This window comes from Saimiri boliviensis, chromosome 1, assembly GCF_048565385.1.
Source record: "Saimiri boliviensis isolate mSaiBol1 chromosome 1, mSaiBol1.pri, whole genome shotgun sequence".
Taxonomy (NCBI): Eukaryota; Metazoa; Chordata; class Mammalia; order Primates; family Cebidae; genus Saimiri; species Saimiri boliviensis.
This window is the reverse complement of record NC_133449.1, coordinates 267388486-267415840: the sequence shown is the minus strand read 5'-3', so window position 1 is coordinate 267415840 and position 27355 is coordinate 267388486. Positions and strand designations below refer to the sequence as shown.

General features: G+C 39.9%; 2 protein-coding genes across 11 annotated transcripts in view; both read right to left on the bottom strand.

The window, feature by feature from the left end:
- AGXT2 (alanine--glyoxylate aminotransferase 2) overlaps positions 1–13133 on the bottom strand; it is a 42819-nt gene extending 29686 nt beyond the window's left edge. Inside the window, exons 1-4 of one of the 2 annotated variants that reach the window (XM_010336681.3) lie at positions 12925–13133; positions 5125–5210; positions 3871–4055; positions 1529–1652 (exon numbers count right to left, since the gene is read on the bottom strand). In XM_010336681.3, the coding sequence (XP_010334983.2) occupies positions 1529–1652; positions 3871–4055; positions 5125–5210; positions 12925–13021 (492 nt within the window). In that variant the 5' untranslated portion in view covers positions 13022–13133. Of the gene's footprint in view, positions 1–1528; positions 1653–3870; positions 4056–5124; positions 5214–12924 lie in introns of both variants that reach the window. The other variant, XM_003925933.3, reaches the window with a different exon arrangement.
- A 4918-nt stretch (positions 13134–18051) lies between these two features.
- PRLR (prolactin receptor) overlaps positions 18052–27355 on the bottom strand; it is a 152218-nt gene continuing 142914 nt past the window's right edge. For 6 of the 9 annotated variants that reach the window (XM_074386631.1, XM_074386625.1, XM_003925930.4 and 3 more), the window contains one exon: positions 18052–26691. In XM_074386631.1, coding sequence (XP_074242732.1) covers positions 25690–26691 — 1002 coding nt within the window. In that variant the 3' untranslated portion in view covers positions 18052–25689. The remainder of the gene's footprint in view (positions 26692–27355) is intronic. The other 3 variants (XM_074386632.1, XM_010336679.3, XM_010336680.3) reach the window with 2 other exon arrangements.

The following is a 27355-nucleotide window of genomic DNA, read 5'->3' as shown; positions in this document are numbered from 1 at the left end:
GAGCAGCTCGGATTACCTAGCAGTTCCATCATTTAACCACACTGTGTGAATTCTATAGCCCTTCCTGGAGTAGCTGCTGAGTGCTAGATGTACAAAAATGGCTGAGAGATTGTTTCAGCTGTGGAACATTCCAGGCTTTCATTGGCTTTATTTGATGCTCTTCAAAATTCCAAGAGGGGTGACTTGCTGAGGGGCACATGGAGTAGCTGATAGATCGAAATACTGTGCTTCTTGGCTCCTGATCCTAACCCGCTCACCTGATTCTGAAGGGTTGGAAAAGACAGGACTCCTGACCCTGAAACTCCAGGGGTTGTCCCAGCCGGACTGTGCTTTGTGTGTAAATGTTGAAAAAACCCCAAAACAATTAAATAAGCTGGGTGTGGTGCCTCAAGCCTATAATCCTAGCATTTTGGGAGGCTAAGGTGGGCAAATCGCTTGAGGTCAGGAGTTGGAGACCAGCCTGACCAATATGGTGAAACCCATCTCTACTAAAAATATGAAAATTAGCCAGGTGTGGTGGCAGGCACCTGTAATCTCAGGTACTCAGGAGGCTGAGGCAGGAGAATCACTTAAACTGCAGAGGCAGAAGCTGCAGTGAGCCAGGATTGCACCATTGCACTCTAGCCTGGGCAACAGAGTGAAACTCTGTCAAAAAAAAAAAAAAAGGAAAAAACAAGTAAACAAATAAAAAAACAAAAAACGCAGCTCAGCCTGGATGAAAGAATGAGGAGAATAAAAGGAAACTGTGCCCTCTGGACTCAGGGACTGGCAGTCATGTGTTTGTGACTCTGCTGACTTCTCTACTTCTGCTCTTCCATGAACATCTGGGCTGAATTGAGGGTTGCAGTTCTTCCAAGTTTCTTCATCTATTCTAGGTAATGTAGACAACATGGTAAAATAATAATAGCTAACACCTGGGTCTGAGCACTGTTCTAGATTCTTCATATGTATTAACTCATTTAACGCCTGAATGGAAATCTTGGCCAACATTTTAACGTCTCAGTTCAGTTTAAAATATCAGTCATTTCAGATGCCGAAAAATAGTTCATGCAGAAAAACATATCTAAGTGTATTTTGGACTAAATGAACCAAATGGCATTTATTAAAAATGGTTCCACTTTTGTAAAAGAAACGCAATAACTTTGCACAAAGGCTAAGGAGCAATGAGATAAAAACCTCTTGGGGACATAGATGAGATCAGAAGGCCCACGGCTCCCGGGAAGTGATTTCTGCAAAGATATGGTGAGGAGGGCAATCAAAGAGAAGCAGACGCTCAGAGGTGACACAAGGGAACACTGGCTTGTTTCACCAGCCATTCATACATTCCCTTCTTCGGTCTGATTGCTTTCAGCTGTAGCTATCAGATCACCACTACAGATGTTCAATGCAAAGGCTAAATTCCCTGCTCATCCTCCTGCTTCTTAGGGCAGCTCCCCTAGAATCAAAAGACTCCTGTCCCTTTGAGCTGGGAGCATCATACCTTCTTTTCTACCCATAAAATTTAGCTCCTGCAGGAAGAGCATTGTACCTTAAGAGGCTCAGGAAGAAGCGCGGCAAGCTTCTCAGCATATTCGTGTATTGGAGCGTGGAAGAAGATGGAACTTGTATGCCACAGGCGGCCGAGCTGCTTTTGTGCCACTGCGTTCACCTTCCTGGATAAGCAGTAGAGCAGAGTTACTTGCGCTGCGTGCCACGTCCCTCCTGTGCACTCACTGGCCATTGGACTCAAACATACTGTTTTTTTCTCAAAGAGTTTCAAGAGGCAGATTTTATCCGCACATGAGAATAAACTCCCTTAACCACTAACGGTGTCCAGCAATGGGATGTGTTGCTTCAAGAAGTAATGAATTCCTTACCAAGAGCAGGGTTCAAAAGGAGACTCAGTGATTACAAGAGATTTTAGAAAAGAAATGCCTTGTTTAGAAGGAAATTTGAGCTTAGAATTTCTTCTAACTATACTTTCTTATTAACCATCCTTTGAACAGTTTGGAAAAAGAGATGACTAGCTGTAAGCCTGAGTTCTTAATTTTTCTAAAGAAGAATAGATTCATCAAGCACATGTATGCAAGATCAATAGTTCTTCCCTCCCTCCTTTTCTCCCTTCCTTTTTTTCTTTCTTAAGGAATGGGCTCTTACTATGCTGCCTATGCTGGAGTGCAGTGGCTATTCACAGGCATAGTCATAGTGCACTGAAGCCTCTAATTCCTGGGCTCAAGAGATCCTCCTGTCTCAGCCTCCTGAGTAGCTGGGATTACAGGTGCATGCTATCATGTCCAGCTAAGATTAACAATTTTTCTGCAGGGAGATTCTAATATCTGAGTCTGAAAAGTGGTTAGTGTGGATAAACATTTTATAGCTATAAAGTCACATTCTTTGAAGGATTGGGCCAACCTTACAGGATTGGAAGGTTCACACTGAGAGAAAACAGCCACTAAGGATGGTAGATTTGTGGAACCTCACTTGGCTTTGAAAACACAAGCCAAGATGTCTGAAATTGCTGTAAAGGATATTAATTGCTAAAGTTTGTTACATACCAATTTTGTTTGTTGTTAATATCTTTCACATCAGAAAAAATCAATTTAGTGGGTAAATATTTTGAGAAATACCAGATCATACAGATTTCTTTACTGTAGGACATTTTAGTACCTATGATAGATTAACGTGCACTGTTTCTCTTCAGAAGGGAGATACAGTTTAAAGTGTTTCCCAAACCGATTTTCTCATAGGACCCTTTTCCATGGAAACTCTTACGATCGGTGATCCATGAAACTCATTTTAGAAAATTGTGAAGTATCAGTAAACTCTTGAAAAGAAGAGACACTTGACAAAAACATTGTTTACCAAAAACAGGAGGGGAAGGGAAGATGGCTTCCCATTACCAGGGAACACTGTCCATGTTACTGGGAAGATTCAACAAGAATGTTTGAACTCATTTTCTACTCCATTTTCTCTACTTCTTTCACATGTTTGTCCTATGTTTTAAATTGCATCTGAAATTTATTTTGGATACTTCTTGGGACTCTGCATGAGACTATGGCCTCCTGACGTTGGAAGAGGGTAGGAGAAATCAAGGGGAGGAAAAGATGAGGGCCGGGCCCCCGAGGCACACCCACTCCTTACCTCCTGACAGCTGCCTGAGGGGGCACTCTTTGCCTCCTGCTTTGACAGAAGGACCCAGACCTATTCAGTTTATTTTAGACTTGCTGCTTTATTGCTTTACCCTAACTTCGTGTGAGTTTTACTGGTCAGATTATTAAAAGAAAGAGAACAGACATGAAATGAGAGGGCTGCATAAAGACCAAGAATGCTCCAAGGGTATTTGTGTGGGCTAGTGGACAGGCAACACTGCAATCTCTAGATTAATTGATCCATACATTTCCAGGTACATTTTCAGCTAGGATTGCATCTGTCTTTTATCATTCTTCTTTTCCTCTTTCATCTCTCAGAGGCCATGAAGAAGATCCCCAGGCTAGAAGCTATTTCTCATCTCTCATCAGCCCTCGCCTGACAAGGCTGTCCCGTGTTTCTCTGATAGCCGCCTGTCTTTCCCTTCCCTTCCCTTCCCTGAATGCGCCCCTCTCTTTGGAAGGCTGTTGCTAATGAGAAACACACACAGCAAGACTCCAGTCACATGGTACGTGCCACACTATATGTGCCATGAGAGTATCAAAATCTTGCATTGTCAAGAAAAGGAAAAGTAGAGTTTCAAGGTTTTGTACTCAGGAAATAGCAGGGAGTATGTCAGCCACAATCTGTAATAGATACTTTTTTTAAAACAAGATAAGTAAATCAAGAGTTCAGAATCACAAACATAATTGTTTTCCATGCATTCTTTTGGAAAAGAAATCGCCAGAGTTCAAGGATACTCACGGGTGGCAGTGGCCAACGCTGACAGTAACAATCCCAGAAAAGAAATCCAGGTATCTGTTTCCCTCAGCATCAAAGAGCCACTCCATGTGCCCCTGGTGGAGCAGCAGGGGTTTCTGGAAAAATGCCGTCACCACAGGAGAAAGATGTTCCTTGTGAATTTCCAGGACACGGTTGTAGCCAAGGGACTGTAGATAAACAAGATTTAAACCCATACGCTTCTTACAAGATCAACAGCAGTCAATCTACGAATAACAGTGCCCCGTCTCTCTAGTGGACGGAGCAGAGGGCTGCTGGCCTGTAGAGGCTCAAAAGTGAATGGACATTCCCAATATAGTCCTTGCAAGAAATTAAAGCCTTTTCTTTTAAGGAGGTGAATTTAAAGCCTTTTCTTTTAAGGAGTCTTTCAATCTCTTTCTAGGTCAAATACGGAGAAAAGGGCTGGAATTTCTACCTATCAATGAAAAGCCTTGGCTTTGAATTGATTTTGACTATGAAAAAAATGGACTTTGGAAGTAAATGTCTGAAATAATAAGCAAGCAATTAGTCTGAACTAATAAGTCATTATTGTTGTGGTAGTTTTTTAAAACATAAAAATGCAATGAAGTGCTGGTCGTGTTTGTATCTTTAATTATAGAATATCTCTCCTATATTTGTCTTCTTTGTGGATCCCTCATGAGTACCTATTGATTCCACAATTTCTAACCTGTCAGTATCATGTAGAATAAAGAAGTTGCTGTGTGTGCGTGCATGCGTGCACGTGTACGCAAGAGAGAGACAGAGAGAAAGAGAGAGTAACAAGAAAAGAGAGAGAGAGAAAGGGAGAGAGAAAATGCCAGCTCGATCTTTGTTAGCCTGAGAACAAAAATATAACTTCATTATTTTTGCTGGAAGATTCAGGAAGGTCAGATGGCCACATAAGTCAATTAAAACAGGAACAACATTTATTTTAAAGCCAATGTATGCGTATCGCCTGCAATACATATATTAATTACCATGTATAGACTGTTTCTTGTACCCTCTTTCTTTGCCTCTGTCTCTGTCTCTATCTTTCACATAAGGACAACAATTCATATACTAGCATTAGGGGAGAAAGAGGGTTTCAGATGCTTCCAATGACTTAGAGGGTACAATATCTGGAATGAGATAGTTTAATGGCAGGCAGGGCTATTTTTGTGTCATTTTAAAGGAAATAATCAATTGAGACCTCCCCAGAGAAACCACCTCTTTGGGTTTTCCTAAAGCCCTGAATCTTACCTGGTATTTTTCAGGCGTGAAGTCACATGGAGGCATTCTGGGCCTGGTATGGAGACCAAGCTTGGTCGCTGATGTCCAGGAAGCACCTACTGAAAGTGAAGTGAGTTAGAATCCTCAACCAAGCATGACATAGGTCGGTTTGTGAAAGTCACCTATAGTTATCCAAATAAAGGTGCTGAGACCATTTTATTTTTTAGTTAAAAATTATGTAAATCAGCTTTTAGTTTGGATTAAAAAACTGAGTGTCTCAATCATGAGTTTGCTGAAGAAAAAAAGAAAAGATAGTTCTTCTCAAATCTAGTCTGGAAAAAAATCTACTGCAGTACCTTACAAGCCTGGGGAGCTCAGTTGAGGCAAACTGTCCATGTGACTCTCACCACGTTGACTCTCTTGTCAGTAGGCAAAACTTCTGCTGGTGCAATGTGTTGTTAAAGTCTGTCCTCTGTTAACAGAGGTGCTTTTTAGGCTCCAGGCTGCCTCGTACCTGAATTCTAGTGTGCAGCCAGTGCCTGGTACCTGGTTAGCTCTCAGTGTACATGGAATTAATGATTGTTGACTATTCTTGTAGGAACTGAGGAGAGACAGGTGTTAGACGATGTACTGGAGTAATAAATACATGCAAATAGACCCGGAAGATGAAATCTCCCTGCTCTCTCTCCCCCGACTCCCCCCAAAGGCTGCCAACGCAAGACCATGACAAAACAGGGATAAACTGCCCCAGATTCATTAAATATTTGGAGCTAGAAGGGACCTTACATTTCTCTCTCTCTCTCTCTCTCTGTGTGTGTGTGTGTGTGTGTGTGTGTGTGAAAATGCATACTTTATAGATAAGAAAACCAGCGTAAAGTGGTAAATTAATGGGTTTAAGGTTATCAAGCGAGTTCCCGAAGAACAGGAACAAAACTCCTCTGACTCCCAGCTCAGCAGTCTGCTTTGCTCTCTCCTCAGCCACTTCCACCCTTCCCTGCCAGCACAGACTTTGGCCTCTCTGCAGCAGTAGAATGGAATGACGGAATCAGAACATCAGAGCTGAAGGAGGTGTCTAGAGACCTTGTAAGTACTCCTAGGAAAGATGCTCCTACTTTTGAAGACTCAAGGTCAACATTCAGATAATTTTCAGGTGGAGAGAGCCGAGGAAATTACATCTCTTTCTCAGCATGAAGATTTGAATGCATGAAAGAAATGTTAGAGTTCTGCGTGGCTATGAAGTCACAGTCCTGAGAAACATAATGAACAATTGAGTTTTTAAATGAAGATGGAAAGCAACAGCTCTGAATATATCTTTATTCAAAGAGATCCCATTCATTTTCTGCTTCAAGTAAGCACTAATGTCATTAATTTGCTCTTACTTTAAAAGCAAGTGGCTTTTGGTTATCTATGCATAGAAAAGACCAAAAAATTTGATAGCTTCAGTTTTCTGAGAATTTCACCTTTTAAAAAGCTTTTCATTGTGTCTCTCTGCATTTGTTATTCTTCTGAGATGGGAAAAAAAAAATTCCGAGTGTTCTAAGAATTCAAAAATCCTTTCATTTCTTCAGTCTCATTTTCCTATCTGCAAAATTGGAGTTGCCCATTGAGGAGGTTGTAAGCACTCTTGACTCCAAGGTTATAGGAATTATGACAGTAGGCTGGAGCAGAAAGGGAGTTGGAGAGAAAGACTCGATAAAGAAAAGACTGAATTTTAAACAGCCAAGGCAGTCTTATTCATTCATTTCTTCACAAAAGTGATAAGCATATGATGGTGGAGTGAGGGCTTGGCTTCAAATAAAACACATGAAATTCTGCAAGGAAGAAAGGAAAGGAAGGGAGGAAGGGAGAAGAAAGAGGAAGGAAGACACAGAGACATGGTAATTAGCAAGTAGGGGAAGAATAACAGGAATCAATAAGTGAAAGAAATCTGGATAATACCTCAAAATCTATTACTGTCATATCACCCCTCTTCATAAATAACTAAAACTCAAAAATAATAGTAATAATATTGATATGGACAGAAAGAAATAAATATGCCTTGGTTTTTATTATTTGCCAGAAAAAATTGAAATCTAACTATTTAGATCATCGTATGCATTCTTTATTCCAAACAGCCTGTGTTTTGAGGATTACATAAGAGTTGAGGGTTCATCAAGCTTTTTTGGGGCTCCTGGAAATTGTGTATGTGCATGGATATATGTACATGCATATCTGTGTGTGTGTGTGTGTGTGTGTGTAAGGCACAGATGGTGGATTAACAAAACTCGAATATAGTTTTATTAATCCTAATCTTATTTATTTCTGAATAGGTATTTGTACTGTTTTTGTCTTATTGTTTTAACTAATTGGATAGTGTCTTTTTGGGCTAAACAGATGACAGCTAATGATTTTCATCCAATTACCCAATTTTCACTTCAATTCATGTGAGCAACTCAAGACGTCGAAAGATGGAATTCAATTTGGAGAACATCTCTTGTATAATACATGCCAAGTGGGTAACTAGCGAGCTTTAATTTCCCAGCTGCCTGCTTCTCACAGAGTTCTATAGCATGCAGGTCACTGTAACTTTGTTTTCATTCCCAAAATCATAATATGAAAAGACAAAAACTGTTGGGCAAAGCAAGTGAGAAAAATCAATATTTGGCATTTGGAAACTCTCGGCAAAGTTCTCTTTGCAACGATAAAGAGTTTTTCAGTATTCACAACCAGTTTTCAGTATTCACAACCAGTTTTCAGTATTCACAACCAGTTTTCAGCCAAGAGGGAGTGTTTATTAAGGGCTTCCTCACCCTTTTTCTAAAATATTTGAAAATATGCAATGGACACAGTGTGATTTATTAAAATGCTAATTATTATTATTATTGAGACAGGGTCTGGCTCTGTTGCCCAATGCTCATATAATGTGTTAAAATAATGACATGCTATCTGAGTTGCAACATTTTTAAAAATCAAAGGAAAGAAATTAAAAAAAAAAGTATGGCTTCGATTTACAGATACGCAGGGATGATTTCTTTCTATTTTTCTTTTTTGAGACAGGGTTTCCCTCTGTCACCCAGGCTGAAGTACAGTGGTGTGATCAGGGCTCACTGGAGCCTCAACCTCCCAGGCTCAAACGATTCTCCCACCTCAGCCTCCTGAGTAGCTGGAACCATAGGCACATGCCACCATGCCCAGCTATTTTTCTTTTTTATTTTTAGTAGACATGGTGTCTTACATGGAGTGCAGTGCTACAATCCCTGCTCATCGCAACCTCTACCTCTCAAGCTCAAGTGATCCTCCTATCTCAGTCTCCCTAGTAGCTGGGACCACAGGTGCGTGCCATCACGACTAACTAATATTTTGTATTTTTAGTAGTGACTGGGTTTTGCCAGGTTGTCCAGGCTGGTCTCGAACTCCTGAGTTCAAGCGACCTGTCTGACTCGGCCTCCGAAACTGTTGTGATTACATACGTGAACCATTGCATCAGGTCTAAAATGCTAATTATATTTCATTTCTATATAGCATCTTAGGTAATTTGAAAAAAAACCTTGTCACATTTGGAATCTCATTTGATACTTAGGATAGCCAAGGAATTAGGAAAGGAAGATTTCATCCTCCATCCACCTTAGAGTGGAGGCAGTGACAGATGGAATTTGAAGCCTTGGCAGTTTTGAAGTCCCTCACCAATGTTGAGGGTTTAAGGTACCACCTCCCAAGGAGGCCTGCTGAAGCTGTGCTGGGGTTTGGATGCCTGAGGGGCAGTGTTTGGTCGGTGGAGAAACTTTTTCTCCTCCTTTTCCCTGTGCTGCAGCTGCCAGCTTGGGGACTCTGGAGTGATCCTTTTCCCTTCACATATGGGGGTGCAGTCTTCAGGGTGCTGCGGAAGGCCCTTGCCATTGCTGTTGGGGATCATCCAGCTCTGGACATGCTCTCTCACAGCCCTCTCTGTGGAGGTCCCTCTGTCTCACGTGTGCTCTGGGAGAAAGGATGATGGTGATGAATGCCAGGTGCCTTCTTACCCCCAGCGAAGCTGTTAAGAGGTGGTTCCCACCGGGCGTGGTGGCTCAGGCCTGTAAACACAGCACTTTGGGAGGCTGAGGTGGGAGGATCACAAAGTCAGGAGTTCAAGACCAGCCTGGCCAATATGGTGAAAACCCTTTTCTACTAAAAATACAAAAAAATTAACCGGATGTGGTGGCATGCACCTGTAATCCCAGCTACTCAGGAGGCTGAGGCAGGAGAATTGCTTCAACCCAGAGGCGGATATTGCAGTAAGCCGAGATCGCACCACTGCCCTCCAGCCTGGGTGACAGAGTGAGGCTCTGTTTCAAAAAAAAAAAAAAAAAAAAAAACGCGGCGGTTCCTACCGGAAGTTACTCTACTCCCGCCTGCCCTTTCTTGGCTTCTTTGAGTGCAGGGTCTATATTCAGCCTTCTGTCGAATATTTCAGCCATTCGCCCTCCTTCCCTCCCTTCCCTCCCTTCCCTCATACCCTTTCAGTATATGCCCGTTTGCTGAAGGCGAACAGGGGTAGTTGTGGCTGTCCCAAGCAAGAGCTCTGCCCCGTTCCTGATTCTGAGGCAGGTGGGTCTTCCTTCCCTGCAGGTTTGGATTAGGCATTCTCCGTGATCACTCTTCCTGGTCGTTGGCATGTGTTAAATCAGTTCTGACTGTGGCAAGACTGTCTGGAGCGGTGCAGATGGGAGGCCTCTCTTTAGGGTGAATTTAAAAGTTTTTCTTAAAATAGGCTTGGCAGGAATGGGGAAACATCTCAGCTGAAGGCGGATGCATTTTTGTGTCCCCCTTCCTTTGTGGGAGAGCAGGGATATATTAGGATATTGGTACATGGGAGCACATACCCCAGCTACCCACAAATGTTATACATTTCAGTCATTAGCTAACTGTAGGAAAGAATGCACCACTGAGATATTTCTCCACACTTTTGTATTGAAAACAAATTGCTTCCCTAACTTTGCATACACAGCCCAAAGTGACTATGCAGATCAAAGCGTAAGCAAGGCTGAACATTTTATGCATATGAATACTGTTCGGTAACTATGTAGGTGCTACACAAGAATTGTGACTTATTTATTTCTGTGTGTCTAACAACGTTAAAACATGATGATCTCCCTAACAGCTCCTCCCCTCTCCCCGTTATATTTTTCTATTCCCTTTCCTGATTTGGTTTTGTTTATGGTTTCTCTACTGGATACATATGTACACACACACACACACACACACACACACACACACACACTTTTTTTTTCTGTTATATTTTTCTTTTTCTTTTTTTGAGACGGAGTTTCGCTCTTGTTACCCAGGCTAGAGTGCAATAGCGCGATCTCGGCTCACCGCAACCTCTGCCTCCTGGGTTCAGGCAATTCTCCTGCCTCAGCCTCCTGAGTAGCTGGGATATTTTTCTATTCCCTTTCCTGATTTGGTTTTATTCATGGTTTCTCTACTGGATACATTTGTGCGCGCGCGCACACACACACACTTTTTTTTCTATTATATTTTTCTGTTCCCTTTCTTGATTCGGTTTTATTCATGGTTTCTCTACTGGATACATATGTATACACACTCACACACACACACACACACACACACACACACTTTTTTTCTATGATATTATATTTTTCTGTTCTCTTTCCTAATTTGGTTTTATTCATGGTTTCTCTACTGGATACACACACACACACACACACACACACACACACACACACATTTTTTTCTGTTATATTTTTCTATTCCCTTTTCTGATTTGGTTTTATTCATGGTTTCTCTACTGGATACATATGTACACACACAAACACACACACATATATTTTAAAATATTTGCTTATTTGTCTACATCCATCTTCTCCTGGAATGGGCAGGGCAGGGGCTTTTTCTTGCCTATTGTGGCTAAGTCTGCAGCACTGGTGAGTAATAGATGCACAAATATTTTGCCTGAATGTATTTGCACATGGCAGGTGCTCAGGAAATGTATATTAATTGAGTGTGTGTTTGGATGAACAAGCAGAGGCAGGTGTAGACTTAGGTAGATTAGATAAGAAAGCAGACATAATGATCCCGAAGGTTTTTGCAAGGCCAGGTCATGAGCATGGCATTCAAGTCTAGGTGATGTGGTTTTTGCAAGATTGCTTCTTCGTAGTGTCCCTGCTGGGCTGATGGTAAGGAGTCCCCAGTCAGTTGATCAAGATCTCTAGGTCCTAGGCTTCACCTGCCCTTTCTAGGTCACCTGCTGCTCCACAGTGCAGCTCCACAATGCTCAGAGGTTGGGGTAGGAAAGGGGAGGGGGGCAGCCTAGGGCATTTCTATTTCTAGGTCAGCAGCTGATACTTTCAGCATAATTTCCTCCTCACTGAGTGTAAGGCTGGGTATAATTTTACCTGCTTCTAAGAAAATATTGGAGTTAACTGATGTTCTGGTAAAAAACTCATGATAAGGGAAAAGAGAAGTCCAAACAGGATTGGAAGGGTAGGGGAGGTTACAGCGGGCCTGGTAGAGTCTCTCCGAGTTTGGAGTCAGATAGACCTGGCTTTGAATCCCAAGTTATCACTTCCATGTTTCTGCCTTTGACCACATTTCTTATATATTCCTTATTCTGTTGTCTCCCCATCTGTGGATTGAGGTAGTAGTACTCACTAACAAGTTTGGCTGAAGATAAAAGGAGATAATGCATTTAAAGCACCATGCATATATCAAATTTCAAAAGATTGCAATTTTCAGGGGGAAGAAATCAAAGAGGAAGGGAAGGAAGGAGGGTGAAAGGGAAAGATGAGGAGAAAATGAAGACAAAGTTGGTCATGATGGGAAATGGAAAAGGTCCCCTACACCTGTTAAGGGCCTGTGAAGAACGGGCACATACATGTGCAGACAGCTGCTTAATCTCATGTTTGCACGAAGGAATTTGCCGGGGAGGTGGTGGGGCTCTTGTGAAACAAGATCCATGTGAAAAATCACAAGCACAGAGGATATAACTCATAAAGCCACCAATGTCTGGTTACCCCACATCTCCTTATGTTTTCTGTTTCTGCTGCAGAGAGGAGAGTCTGAGTGGATGGGCAGGGCCCGGGGTCAAGTCCTGGCTGGGATGATGCTGGGTAAATCACAGCACTTGTTGGTAATTGAGAGAGTTGTCCCACTTCCTAGAGGCATGGTGAAAATTCATGAGGATGCTTTATGACTTTAAAATAATCATCCTGGTCAGGTGCAATGGCTCAGGCATGCAATCCGAGCCACTTTGAAAGGCTGAAATTAGAGGATTGGTTGAGCCTTGGAGTGCGAGGTCAGCTTGGGCAACAGTAAAACCCCATGTCTACAAAAAGTTAAAAAAGAAAAATAGCTAGGTGTGGTAGCATGTGCCTATAGTTCCAGCTACTTAGGAGGCTGAGGTGGGAGGATTGTTTGAGCCTGGGAGGTTGAGGCTGCAGTGAACCATAACCACATCTCTGTACTCCAACCTGGGTGATAGAGGGAGACCCTGTCTCAAAAAAGAAAAAGTAGAAATCATCCCTGAACATCTGTAAATTGAAGTCACACTTTCTTTTGAATTACCTTCTTTTGGTTTTTAAAAATATTGCAGCTGAAATAGCATGTCATGTTGAAATTGTGTATAGTCGGGTTTCATTATCCATTAATTTCATTTAAAAAAAAAGGGAGTATTACAAAATATTGACTATGAAAATGGGGTATTGACTCAGGGCGAGAACCTCTGTGTTACATGCCTCATCTCTAAGACCTTATTCAGGTCTAACATTCCAGAATCCCAGGCAGCAGCCTCCAGAGCTCAAGCCTTCCCCTCTAGCTGTCCCTCTGCTGACCCGTGTCCCCCTAGTTTCCACTTACAGCTCAGGAAACGGCACATCTCGAGGATCCTGTGAGTGGAGGTGACCAGGCACAAGGGTCTCGGCAAATGTCTCCAGACCAGAGTCATCTCTCCCATTCAGGAAGCCAGCCCCTGTGGAAGCAGGTTAGAGGTCAGGCTCTAACTGCCTGCTGTCCTGCTGGACTTTGAGATTAAGATGTGGAGGTGGCTCTACAAGGGGAATCCTGAGTGGTGACAGCCCATGGCTTCAGGCGAACCTCAGAGCTGTCTATTTTTATAACAGTGCCTTCAAGGAGGAGAGAAAGAGAGTGAGGAAAAGAGAAACAAAGAGAGAGTGAAAGTAGGAGGGAGAGAGAGAAGAAGAGAGAAAATAAAAGAAGAGAGGAGAAGGGCAAAGGAAAGAAAGCAGGCAGGTAAAGCCAAGGTCATCTGACTAGTTCTGTTCAGTTTTCCATCAGCGGTTCATACGGGTGAGCTTTTCTCTGCAGGAGGGTGGTCCTGGGGGGCGGAGAAGGATCAAGATATGGTCGAAGGGGTCAGAGATTGAGAAACGAGGGATGTGACTAAGAGAGCAAGAAGGAGGATATGCATGAAGTGAATGAATACATGAATTGGTTTTGGGGGTCTTAGAGAAAGAGAGGAGAAAACAATGGGGAAAGAGCCATTCCAAGGAAAAACGGAGAGTACCAAATAGCTATGTAAGGTTCAGGACAGCTGTGAATCCTCTTACGTGTCTGAAGAAGGCAAAAGGTTAAGAGCTGAGGTGTTAGCGTGCCTTCTTTTCATTAAATTTTTAATTTCTTAAATTCCCATTTACCCCACTCTGGCCTCCCCCCACCGTCAATCCCCATAAGCAACTACTTAGCACGTTTATATATATATATCCTTTGGTTGGCACACATTCTTGTAAAGTGTGTATTGTTTAGGGTGACTGCAGATTTAATTTATGTAAATATATGTAATATGTGTCTTTTTTTCTTTTCAGTTAGAGCCGTGTTTTTAAGATGCAACCAGGTTGTGAAAAGTCCATCTCTTCTAGGTTTCCCACTGCTTCACAATGGAGGACCACACACTTTACATGGCAGTGCCAAAGGGGGACAGTGACAAAGGCAATTGCAACCAGGGGGTCAAGGCAGCGGGGATGGATAGATATCATTACCTTGGATCACTCTGGAGGGGAGACAACTGACTTGGCCACATCCTTCACAAACACCTGCAAAACACCTTTCACTCCTAATGCCCGTAGGAGGTGAAGGCACTAGGTAAGCACAGGGAGTTTGCTACATTCAAAGTCATTGTTTCTTTTTGTGTAGGTTTCCGGCTCCTAGTCAATTCTGCTTTGGGGGTAGTATGGAGTGGGCGTATGAGCTGGCTGGTCCCCTGCTGCAGGAGCAATCCAAGTCAGTGAGGCCAGAGGACACACAGTGTCTCCCTGGGGTGCACGGCCTGTCCTGTGGTTGGACAGAGGGGAGAAGATGCTGAGGTCCTGCAGTCTGGTACATGCTCCTTGGCTCTACTGGACTGTGGTCAATTTTGCCTTTGTGAACACCTCAGGCTATAGTCTTCCTTGAGCTTTTTCTTGGGCTGTAAGATTAGAGATTTTTATGGTGAGAGGCACCCAATATCAAGGGGTCACCTAGAGTGGGGAAGAAAAACAGCACTGTTTTTCTTCAAATGCACTTTTGAAGAACTTCTAGAGGAAAAGTGAGAGGTTATACTTCCTTTATTTAAAAGTAAAATAAATTATTCTGATTACCATAATATGTACTTTTATTAAACAAACTCAAGCCTAGAAAAGCATAAAGAAGAAAGAAAAAAAAATCACAATAAATCTGACCATAGCATAAAAGAAAAGCAGGAAAAGCCTGAGTTACTCAGATACAAATGGGTTCATGAGGGAAATAAAAAGGAAAATAACAATACCTCATTTTACGCTCACTGAATTGTCAAAAATTAAAACATCTGAAAGCATCAGGCAATAATGAAGATGAAGAGAAATGGAAAGCACTATACTGATGGCAAGGGTACACATCAGTAAAAATACTTTAGGAGGAAGCAATTTGTCAGAATCTAGGAAATGTTAAGATACGCATTTTATATGACCCAACCATAAATACCTCTAGGTGTATATTTTGGAGAAACTTTTGCACATATTCCAATGGGACTGGAATAGGAATGCTCATTGCATCGTCATTTATGACAATGGAAATCAAATGCTGCTAAATAGGGAGATTAATAAATTGTATGTATGTATACAACTATAACAGTGGTATATACACAACTTTTGTCATTTATGGCAATGAAAATTAAATGTTGATAAACAGGGAGACTAATACATTGTATGTATACAACTACAGCAGTTGTATGCATAAAGCAGTAAAAATTAAATGTTGATAAATAGGGAGCTTAGTAGATTGTACAGATGTATACAGCTGAGCAGCTGGAGCTGTTTGTATCTCAAAAGCCTAAAGCTGAATGAAAAAAATCGAAGTGCATAATGCTATCTGCTATTTTTTATGAAAACTCATAAATACCAAAGTAATTGCTCATATTACTTAGAGATAGATAGATATGAGATACATGCATTGTAAAAATAGCAGGGAAGGATATATAATAATTTTAGGATTGTGGTTACTGTTGAAAAGAGAGATAATTTGGTTGTTGAGGGATGTAAATGAAGGTATTTGTAATGTTAAATAAATCTGTGTTAAATAAAAAAAGCACAAGCCAAAATATGAAAATTTATGAGATTTGGATGTGAGTAAATGACCTTTGTTATGTTTTTCTATATATTTTTCAAGTACTTGTGAAATATTTTATGCAATAAAGAGAAGATCACAAATGGATGATGAAATCACGGCTGGTATTAAGCAAAGATATTGGATAATTCGAGGCAGGAAAACAAGATCAAAAGAAACTATGTACCTTTGGCCCTGAGATTTGTGGCTTGTCAAATGAAAGTTGATTATATCTCAGGTTTGGAAACTTGGGAAAATTGATTGAATCTCAGGTTTGGAAACTCTCCTTTTGATTGCTCTTGGTCGTTCCCAGGAGAAGTTCAAAGAAACTTCTGAGTGCTTCCAAGCATGCTTGTATTTTCAAGGCTCGAGTCTGGCAGATGAATAAAGCCTGGGGGAATGTGTATTCTGTTTTGATTTAGAATAAGTAGGAAAATAAAACCAGAGGTGTTCAAAGATGAGCACAGAAATTAGTGCCTGAAAAAAAATGCCACAGTTGAGTGTCCTAAGATAAATGTTTCAGCATGTGTCTGTATACTCTATTTCCAGAGTTAAAATGCAGTTTCCTCACCCTTCTTTTATAAAATATATTCTGATGCGTTTCATTGTGGCAAAGAAAAAAAACCTGTCTCAAGTTATATTTTTCATGTAATGCATGTTTCACATACATATATAAAGACCCTCCAAAAATCATTGCTCAGATAATAATTTATTAAGTCAATTTAAACTGAACATTGCTACCATTGCAAAAGCATTTTCTCTGAAAAGGGACTGCAAAATGCATCATAAAGTTACATAGTTCAGCAACGATATCAGTATTGATTACGTAAAGTAAAACTACTGGCGAATGTCATTTAAGCTTACCCTGTAATTTTTAATAACTTTATAAGAAGCAAATGTGTCACCTTAAAAATGTACCAGTGGCATTTACAAATTCTTTCAAACTCGTTTATAAATACAGTAATAAAAATTCCTGAGCTTCCTTTTCTTACACCAGTGTTCACCAATCAACATCCACACGGTGTTTTATTTGACTGATGATGTCCTCTTTCCTTTTCTCAAGAAAATATTTTGTCACATTCATAAAAGTATCTTTGCTTCAAGTCAGTTTGTAAGTATCTGTTTTAATGTGAACCTGATCATAACAAGAGAAAAATGCTTAGCATCAGCAGGGGCAGCAGGAATTGAGGGGTGGTGTGGGGAACGGTGGAGAGGGTGTAAATAAAAGAATTCCAGTTTAGGCGTTGGAACCTCCAAAGTAGAATACATCTGACAATATCAAAAAACAGGCTCAGTTTCATCTGGATGGTTTCGAGGAACTTTCAAAGTTAAAGCCAGCAGGAATTATCTGCATATTCTGGTCAGGAAGGTCCCTCTTGGGGACTTTTCAATAATCCTATATCTTACCCTTCTCCCTAGTACCCCCACTGCTCCCTTACCCCAAGATTTGCAAATTTCTATGGAAATGAAAGTTGCATCTTCCAGGTCCCCCAAAACTAGGGAGATTTCGAATGTATAAAACTTGATTAGTAGGTTGTACGAAATCTGACAAGCTTAAGGTTTCAGATGGGATTCTGGCAAAATGCGGCAATATTTAATTTCTGTTTTCTGTTGGGAAAGTACATTCAATACTTTTGAAAAATTAGCTACATATTACTCCTCCAGCTCATCATTAATTGTATGCATCTTGTGTCTAGTGACTAAGATTTCAAATTTTGTACCTTAAAAATATAAGAGGGTTGAAGAATTAAAGGCAGATGGCTTCAATATAAGCACAGGAAAGCTAGCATTCCTTTGACTGAAGCCAAGTTTTTTAGAGCATGATACTCAAGTAAGAAAGAAATTTCTCATTCTTCTGTAAGACATGGCATTAGAGAATTAAGAGGAAGCAGAGAAGAACTTGTAAAGCAAATCCACACACCATTTCACAATTCTGCAGTATAAACATGAACAGTGAGTGACATTTTCTAGGTCTAGATCCATTAAAAGTAAAAGATTATCCACTTACACTTCAGCTGAAGAATTTTGTCAGAAAAGGTGTTAATAATATGGATAAATAATAACTGTTCAAAAGGATTCCCCGGTTTAAAAAATGGTTTGGCTCTTTCTTTATTTCACAATATTTAAATAAGCTTCTCTTATTGAATCTCCTTGTATCTGGTTCCATCTCCCCTCATTTTTCTCAGCCTCCCACGTTACAGGGATGAGGTAAAGGAGGGAAATTTTGTCTTGCAATCATATGGAAGGGTGGACATAAAGAGGAAGATTTTTTTGGTCCAACTTACATAAACAATGTCCTGATTATAGATCTTTTAGCAGCAAGAAATGTCCAAAAAATTGCTTCAGCCATGCTTACATTATTTTGCTCATCTCCATTTCAAATAAAAAAAAAAATAGAGCAAGCGTAGGTAGGGGAATTAAACATTTATTGAGCCAGGCATTGAGCTGGGTATTTTCAATAACGATGTGAATAGGAATATAATGAACATATTGTATTGGGATGTCTAAGATTTTTGTTTGGCAAGCACAGTTTTTGGCATGCAGTAAAAATGAAGATGTTACGATAATAGCAGCTAGTGTTATCTCCCATACTATTGACAAAGATTTAACTACCCATGTTGTTCCCTCAAAATAGAAGGAGACAAATGAATAAAACCATGGAAAACAGAGAGCACAATGTGCCGTAAGCAAAGATTAACAGAATGAAAAATGCAAAATAACAAATCAGATGACTGTAGTTTTCTACAATTGTTTAAGTCTAAAAAACAGACATTACAATAACTACATATATAAATGAGTTTTTAAAATCAAAACAAGATTATTCCTTGTAAATGGCTGACTTTTCCCATATCATACCATGTTTGATGGCTAAAACCAAATAAGGAAGAGAGTTATTTCTAGGGGGGTTACAGAAGTCAATTTGTAAGAGATATCATTATCACGGCTTTGGACAACTATAAGGTGACTTATAGTTAGGAAAAAATCTGCAGTCTACTGTTTTGTGGGTTTTTAATCTGATGACTTACGACACATTCTTTCGGAACCTCTTGCAGCCAGTTTTTATAAAATGTAAAAATATAAGAATGGTTATTCAGAAACTTGCATAACCCTGCAAAGCGGTGAATTAGAAGGTGTAAAAAAAACCAAAACAAAAACAACCCCAGCAATTTAATTATAACAGTGACTTCTAATTTCTCACTTAGCGTTGGGGAATTTTGCTTGGCATTTTCTAGGGAAAGAGGAAAAGCAGAGGTAGTGCTAGCTTTGAAAATATGGAATCTTAAGCTATTACATATAGCTTCACTTCAATATGGCTTACAGAAGACACAGTCACCCAACAGGCTGGTTCTAGATTGCTTTGGTTTCCAATGAGACTCTTCAATTATTTACAATGAATGATAAAACACAAAAGCAAGCCTCATTATGCAAAGAACACTCATGAGGCATCAGCAGTCACATGAAACAGAGCCAAGAGGCTGACTTTTAAACAACTGTTGGATTGTACTTTAAATGTGTAATACCCCAGAGCAGCTGTACAATGAATGACAGAGAATCCTGCTTCTAGACAAAGATTGAGAAAAAAATTAGTACATTCACGGTTTCAACAGAAATATATTACATATTTTTTCAGTTTTGTTTTACAGTCATAGACACAATCATGTTGAAATTACATACAAATAGATTGTAAGTTATTAAGTAATGATTTTCATTTGTCTTACGTGATGAGTTTCACAACATGAAGATTACATATTTCAATGTGGTGTATACTATTTTCAAACCACATAAAGCAATATAGTACAAAATAATGTAACAGTTACTGTAAAGTCAGAAATGCCACTTGGCAAATATATCAGATATTCCACTGAAAAGCAATCAAAGCATGAGACGTGACACCTTTCATTTCTAAACTATAAGCGGCTTTGAAGGAAGGACATTAGGATACAAAGGGGAGGTAGTTACTTTTAAAAATTCAAAATTGTCTTTTCAGGAATTTTATAAAACAAATTGTTTTTCAGAGGTATCTTTGCCATATAGTTTTTCAGATAACATGATAAAAACATGTTTCCCCCAGGATTTGCAAAATGTGCACAAAAAAACCTCAGACTACATTTTGAGTTTTATCCAAGTGAAGCATAATTTGACCATAACTATTAAAGTTTGTTTTTTATAGTCCTACTTCAGTTGCTGAAGTTTTTTCTTTTTAATCAGCAGCAAGTAGAATGTTAATTAATTAAGATTATCTGTGGTCTATTTATTGACCACATCTTATAAACAGGATAGGTTTTTCCTATTTTGAGACTTTGCATGTCTCAATACCTTCTGAATTGAAATCAGAGCATTAAATCAAAGGAATTGGTGTGGACAAAACAGCTGCCAGCACTACAGTGTTGTGAATTATGTACCTCTCTTAGACATAAACTCAAAACACTGAACAGATTTAGATTTACCATGTCCAATAAAAATTGGATTTAGTGGGTTAGTCTCAGCATTTCATGGAATCCTTAGATGCCCAAATCTCTGGAAACTTCCTATCTCCTATTTTACTGTCCTTTTCCTTTTATTGAAATGGGTGTCATGAGGATCCCAGACCAAAAGTCACCATCCTGCAAAATAAAAGTCTGGGGTGAGAACTCCTGTTTTATTTTTGGATGATATATTTGCTAATCATAGAATAAGTTCAGATCATAATTATAAATAAGATTTCTCTGAAGCAATCACTCTGTATTTTTAAAGCTTTTCCTTAAGACCTCCAGTATCTAGTCATCAACATAGCTTGGATTTATTTATTTATTGAGACAAGGTCTTGCTCTTCAAGGCTGAAGTGCAGTGACACAATCACGGTTCACTGCAGCCTCAACCTCCTGGGCTCAAGCAATCCTCTGGCCTCAGCTTCCCAAGTGGCTAGGACTACAGGTATGTGTCACTATGGCTGGAATTTTTAAAATTTTTGTAAAGACATGGTCTTACTATGTTGCCCAGGCTGGGCATGGATTTATAAATGGCCTTTGAATTAACTAAATCATTAATGAACATGGCTTAGTTTCTAAGCATGCAAATCTCTGAATGGGGTATACTTATGATCCTCAACTTGGGCTTGGGTATCTGTGGAACTGATTTAAACTCTGACTCAGTCTTTTGTAGTGCCAAAGTCATTGCTTATGAATAATTTCATTTCTTGTGGATTCTATGGTTGCTACTCTTAGGAAAAAATAGTAGGCTCTGGAGAAGGAGTAAAAACCCTACAATTATGTAAAGCTTGGAAGAAAAAGGAAAAGTAAAGATGTTATATCAATCTGACTTGGAAGAACAGATCTCTGTTTTTCTGTTAAATATTGTTACACAGTCTCACATGTTCATGGCTTCAGGCCAGGGGCATGTCGGCAAGGCTTTCTTCCACTGCACCTAGGACTTTGACCTGAAACCCTGGAATTTACCTAGATAATGAGAATCAAAGACAGAACTGACAGAGGTCTTAGAAACCTTTTAGGCCAACTCACCTGCTTAACAAGTAAGGAACCTGATGGCCAGAGTTTAAAAGACTCATCGAGGGACATACAGCCTGCTTAGTGGTGGTGATGTGGTTTAGTCTTGGACATTGAGTGCTCACTCACTGTCTTAGTGACAGCATTATTGGGCTTGAGACAAAAAGGTAGAAAAGGAAATTTGTTCACTCAAGTACACATGAGACTTTCGTCAATGGCACATCTATGTTAGCAACACTTGGGATGGTAATTCCAAGTAATTTATATTTTTCTGTCTGTGTGCAAAGTTCCAATGTGCATGCATTGTTCTCTTCAGGTTTAGGCATGCGAGCCAATGACATTCAAAAACGTAGCAGTGTGTTTTAGTATGGAGTGTCTTAAATCACAGGATGGCAGGTTTATCCCAAAATCACAGTCAGACTCAATTTCTTATCAGGTAAAGTAAGTCACACATTCACAACAGCTCTGTGTTGATTCAATTAAAAAACCATAAACATTCACTGAACATTCGCTGCTTGGCCCTTAGACCATTTGCTGTGCCCTTTCTGGCTTCTTCTTATCTCTCCATTCATTCATATATCTGTATATCAATCTCTCTCACTATATATCCCTACAAGGCAAATGCTACTTTCTAATCAACACATTTTTCCTTGCAAAATGAAAACTTAAAAAAAAAAAAAGCAGACTAGAGGAAGGCACTTTGTAAAATGTGCACAGATCTGTTTCTTTCTTGTCTACTCTAAGGAGATAGGGAAGTTGCTAAAGGCAGGGCCAGGTCTTTCTGCAAATGATGGGCAGTGGTGGACACTTCAGAAAAGAGAATGTTAGAGTTTTCCCAGAGCCAAACTGCTCCTTGGAATGCAGGGGCCTCTGGTTGCTCAATAACTCACAGGCTTTTCACACTCAGCTGGCTCATCACAAGACAAAGAGCAAAACTGTCCAGATCTTGTACAGGCAGTAAAGGATTGACTCCTTCAGACCAAACCAGTTAAAGTGAGTCTTTTGCACTTAAGTGACTACCAGGATTGGTTTTAGGCACTTAGGAAAATTTAGAGTCTGTTAAACAGCTAATAAATGTATGATCTGTTAATATCTGGCATGGCTCATACTAACTCGTGCTTATACATATCTGTTAGAATGAATTGGAACATTTTGCTATTTGGGTTGTAAGCTACACAAATCACCCACTGACTGGATTCAGTTTCCATGTGCCTTAAAACTTGAGTATTTAGGTTTTTGTTTATAAAAATGCAACTTTTTATAACTCAGAGTGTAAGGATCCTTAAGCCAACTGTGCAATGGTTGTTAATCTAGGATGATGAGAGAAAAATAATTAACAGCTAGACATAAGAAAAGGGATTTGGGGCTGTTGGATTCAGCAAGGAATGAGTATGGCTTGATCCAGTAAAAGATCATTTTTCTAAAGCTTAGTGCCTCATTCAATATGTCTCTTCAATCTCATGCCTTTTTAAAATGCCTTTTCTTTCTATACATATATTTGCATGTAATATTTGAATATGATTCTGCACACAATATCACTTATAAAATGCAGTGCAATATATTAAGACCAAATGGAAGTGATGATTTAGAAAGCACATCACTGAAGATTACTTTGTATTTCTGTGATGAAGAGCAATTTTTTGTTAGTGTAATTTAGAAGGCATTGATTGGACTTATCTTTGCAGAAAAACATTCAGTGAGTCATGGAATCAAGGAGTCAGTTTCAAAGGACCTTAGAGATTATTTGGTCCAACATCTTCAGAGGAAACTGAGGCTTAGAGAGCAGAATTAATCTCTCTAAGGCAAAGCAGTTAGGACCAGAATCTAGGTCTCTTGACCATCCCCTGCCCCATAGGTATCCTTCCATGTGAACAGCTGTCTCCTTGATAGACCACAGAAAAAGTTCTTGCTAGATCACAAAAAAACCTTAATTCATATAGCTTGCTAATTGATCACAAATTAAAGTTTTGACTTAATGAGTGGCTAATTGGTATTTTTTAGGGATTTAATTCCTTAGCTGTAACATTTGTTCATATGTATTATATAAAATTACATGTCAAAAGCAGATTACTTTTATGTTTAGGTTTTCAAACTATAAGAGTGACGGATACATATCTTCTCTATTCTTAGAGAAGAATATACTATGTCAGGAAAGATTTAGTCTGCATTGGCTTTGAGGGTGACTGCCTTTGGTCAATGCTTCTCAAGATAGAATATATTCCTTGGTCTTTCAGAACTTACGTGTACTTTTGCAGGTCATTCTTTTATGTGAATTCACAGAAGATTCAGCATAATGTGAATCTTAAACCATTGACATGTTTCTTTTTTTTGCCTTCGTACATGCAGTGTTGGTCACTGCAAGTCAAACAGACTTGATCTGTCCTTTCCAAAAAAGGATTGTTTCTATACACTAAAACAACCTTTAGTGGAAATGGTTATCTAGAACAGTGATTCTTAAACTTCAGTGTGCACTTGAATCATTTGGGGATCTTAGTAAAATGCAGATTCTGATTCTTTAGGTTAGAGGTAGGGCCTAAGATTCTGCAATTGGAATTTTCAAACACTGCCCAGGTGATGCCTATGCAGTTGGCTCTCAGACAGTGTGTAAGTGTTGAGGATCTAGAGGACTGAATGAGCCTGGACAACTTTCCCACATGCTTCCCTTACTCACATAATATTGTTTATATATTAGGAAAATAGAGCTTCATGTCTATTGCTTTTGCCATTCCCAAAACGCTGGCAATGTGTTCCCTTTCTAACAGGAGGGGGACCTTTGAGTCCAGTTGCTATCAATCTGGGCTAGTTGGGGTGGAATGTTTAAATCCCAGAGGTGAGATCAAGTTCTCTATGTCCAGCTAGTAAATGAACATATAGAATAGATTTGCCATCAAGTGAAGGGAAAAATAGAGGGAGGGTGTTAGATGAGTCATGGACGCGCCCTTTAAAATGAAAATCCAAGCTTTGACTTCTTTCAGGAAGCCTGGCATTGGAACTGACTAGGAGAATCTCACTACCATACTCTGACCTTTGGAGCTGTTCCCATTGCTCTACAAATACCTAGTTTCCTAGAACTTTTATTTGGACACTTCTGATATGAGCTCTGTTTCTGTGTCTGCCAAGATTTTGCAGATGAATTTACTTCAGAGAGACACTAACTCCTGGTTTTGCTTAAAAATATTTTTTTGCTGTCCAAGATTTCTCACAAAAACAAAATCTCTCTCTTTCAAACAGCTGTTATAAATCATCACTCTCCCTTTTTATGGTAGCTTTAGGAAGATTCACCCGTTGATGAGCAGGAGTCCTAGAGGAGCCTTAAACTCAAAGGAGAAATAATTTCTGGTCTGTGAAGAATTCTAAATCCCTAGGTGGTTTTTGTTGGTAGTTGTTGCTTAAAGTGTCCTTGCGATTAAAACAACCAGGTAAACTATATTATATTGTGTTGAAAACTGAATTTTGTCATTCACTTTATATTTCACAGTGGGCTTTGGGTTGGTATGGCATTTTACGCCACAAACAGGAACTGCATATACTACTATGTACTATAAATACACATTATAACCTTGGAGCAGAAAAATACTGTACCCACTGAATACATAAACAGCTGTACTGGGAAAATAGAAAAGAGTCTTTTATTTTACCTAAGTGATAGAAAAATAGTCTTCAAAAATACATTGTTAAACTTATGGGTTTATATTAAAGTAGAATTTGTATATACAGTAAGGCAGTAATTACATTAATATCCTGCTGTGGTTTTCTTTTAAAGTTAGTCTTTAGGAATTTTTTTTTCACTAAGAAAAGACTAGGGTGTATAATTAATTATCTGTCATGCTGAAATGAAACAGGAAAACATCCTAAAAGGATTGACATGAAATTCATTTGCCCCTTGTGTAAGAAAATTTTAATTTCCAAACCATATTCTAAAGAGGCTTTAGAATAAAATAGAATTCAGGGGAAGAAAATCCATACCTAACATATTTAAACTATTTTAAGAAAAAATTAGAGGCATCGTTTCTGACTCGCCTGTCAGCAATGTGTCAGTAAGGTGTAGGAACTGATGTAAACAATTTGTTCTGGAATGCATTCTTTCTGTAAATGGTTATATTTGGGTAATCCTAATAAAATGGAAGAGGAGCGTAAAGGTTATATAATTGTTTTTTCAAAAGCAATTTTCAAGGCATTTTCCACCTATTTGTCATCTTTCTATGGTAAACAGTTTTGACAATTTCATTTCCATCTGTCCCATGCCAAATCATGAAAGCCTTTTCCAGAGGATATACCCCTTGGCATTGTCCCTCATGAATACTAAGCAGTGTGCTTTTATTTCATCAAACACAATTTTATAACTAATAGTAAAGAGAAAATCTACAAATCACAGTTAGGAAACAAAATGATTTGTTCTAGAATCAGCTGTTGCAGAAAGAGGCAAGTGTTTGAAAATGGAGCATGAAAGGAGCTGGGAGCTTTAGTAGTGTCAGTCTGATTACATTCTTGAGCATTTCATGTACTCTGTAGTGTTACCTGAAGAAAAATCACATTTTAACCAATCATTCCATTAGTCAAGCTATCAATGAAAGGAGTGTGTAAAACATGCGGGATCCAGGTAATCCAAACCACCCAGCTGGAGCCTGCAGTTGCTTGGTGTCGCAGTGAAGTCGGCCAGGCCTTTCTCAGCGTGATTCTGTTCAAGTGACGGTGGGGCCTCTTTGGCTGATTCTTCAAAGCAGGCCACGTTTTTAGTGTGCGGATCCGGCACCAACACCAGGATGTTGTTATCCATGACCCTGGACACCTTGGCATACTCCTTACTGTTCTCAGGATCCTTGGGCTTCTCAGGCTGGCTGCCGTTATTTCCTGGTTTTGGTAGCAATGATAGTGCGCCATCTTTGTTGACCTTGTGAATCTCCACATAATCCAAGGGTTTAGCGGAGCCAAAGGGGGTTTTCTCCTGGGGCAACAGCCAGTCAGTCTTAGAATGGAAGCTTTCTACCTCCTTCTGCTGGGCTGCCTTTCCCTCCTCTCTAGGCTTACTGACTTGAGAGGACTTTAAAGCATCTTTGCCTGCTTTGTCCAACGGAGTGGCTGGTGCACCTGCGGGGCCCACAGCCAGCTCACACGCATCAGCAATGTTGTGGTAAGAGGATCTGGGGTTGTGCTGGCTGGGCTGTGGTAAGGGCCATGTTGAACATTTGGATCCACCAGCATGAAAGGAGGGGGTTTTGCCTTCCATGCTTCTGCACTGAGGGTCCCAGGTGTGGGTTGTTTCAGGATTCTCTGGCTTCTCAATGACCTCAGGAGCACAGAATGTGGAGGGACTGGTCTGGGGTTCCTCGCACTTTTCAGACAAAAGGGAGGGGCTGTCACAGCTCCCCCGGCCTGAGTCAGTGTCAGGTTCCAGGTGTGTGGGTTTCATACCTTGACTTGAGTGTTCTTTTGAATGGACTGACATTAGATGCTGGTCCTCACTGTCATCTACTTCTAAATACTCCACCAGCAAGTCCTCATAGTCAGAAGTGGGAGGAAAGTCTTGGCATCCCAGGGCGCTCAGTAGTTCTTCAGACTTGCCCTTCTATGAAAACACAGGCACAAGAAGAGTTGGCTGTTAGCTTCAGAACATTTCAAATCAGCATCCCTGTTAAGTGGTATCTCTTCATTGCCACAAGCAGGTAGGAAGATCTCAAACTTCAGACATTTGTGTGCCAGGCCATCTAGAATCACCTTCTGGATATCATTCAGCAGATATTTTTCTTTAAGTCAACTCAGGATATTTAAATTAGTCTCTCTCCAAGCAATAATAGTAATGAGTTTAGTGGGCAAGTCGTATATACACATATAATAATAAACAGATAACTATAAAATAAAAGTTTGTGAAACTTCTAAACCCAGTGCTCGCACAGGCATCTGACACTGTGGCCCACTGGCAGAGGTGTGGTTTCTGGCCCCCTAACTTCTTCTGTGATTTTCTATTATCTGGCAATAGTAAGTGGATTCCTGTCTTTTCCTTCCGTGGTTCCTCCTCCTTCTCTCCTTATGTCCCCTTCCCTTCTCCTTTTCCTGAACCACTGTTTTCTTCTACTCTTCTGCTCTCTCCTTCTATTCTCCCTTTATCTCCTGATTCCATATTTTCTCCCATCTCTTCTTATTCTTCTTTCTCCTTCTATCCTTCTTCTCCCCCTCCTCTCTCCTCCCACCTCCTCCTTTCATTCGTCCCTCTTTTTTCTTATCATCTGGCT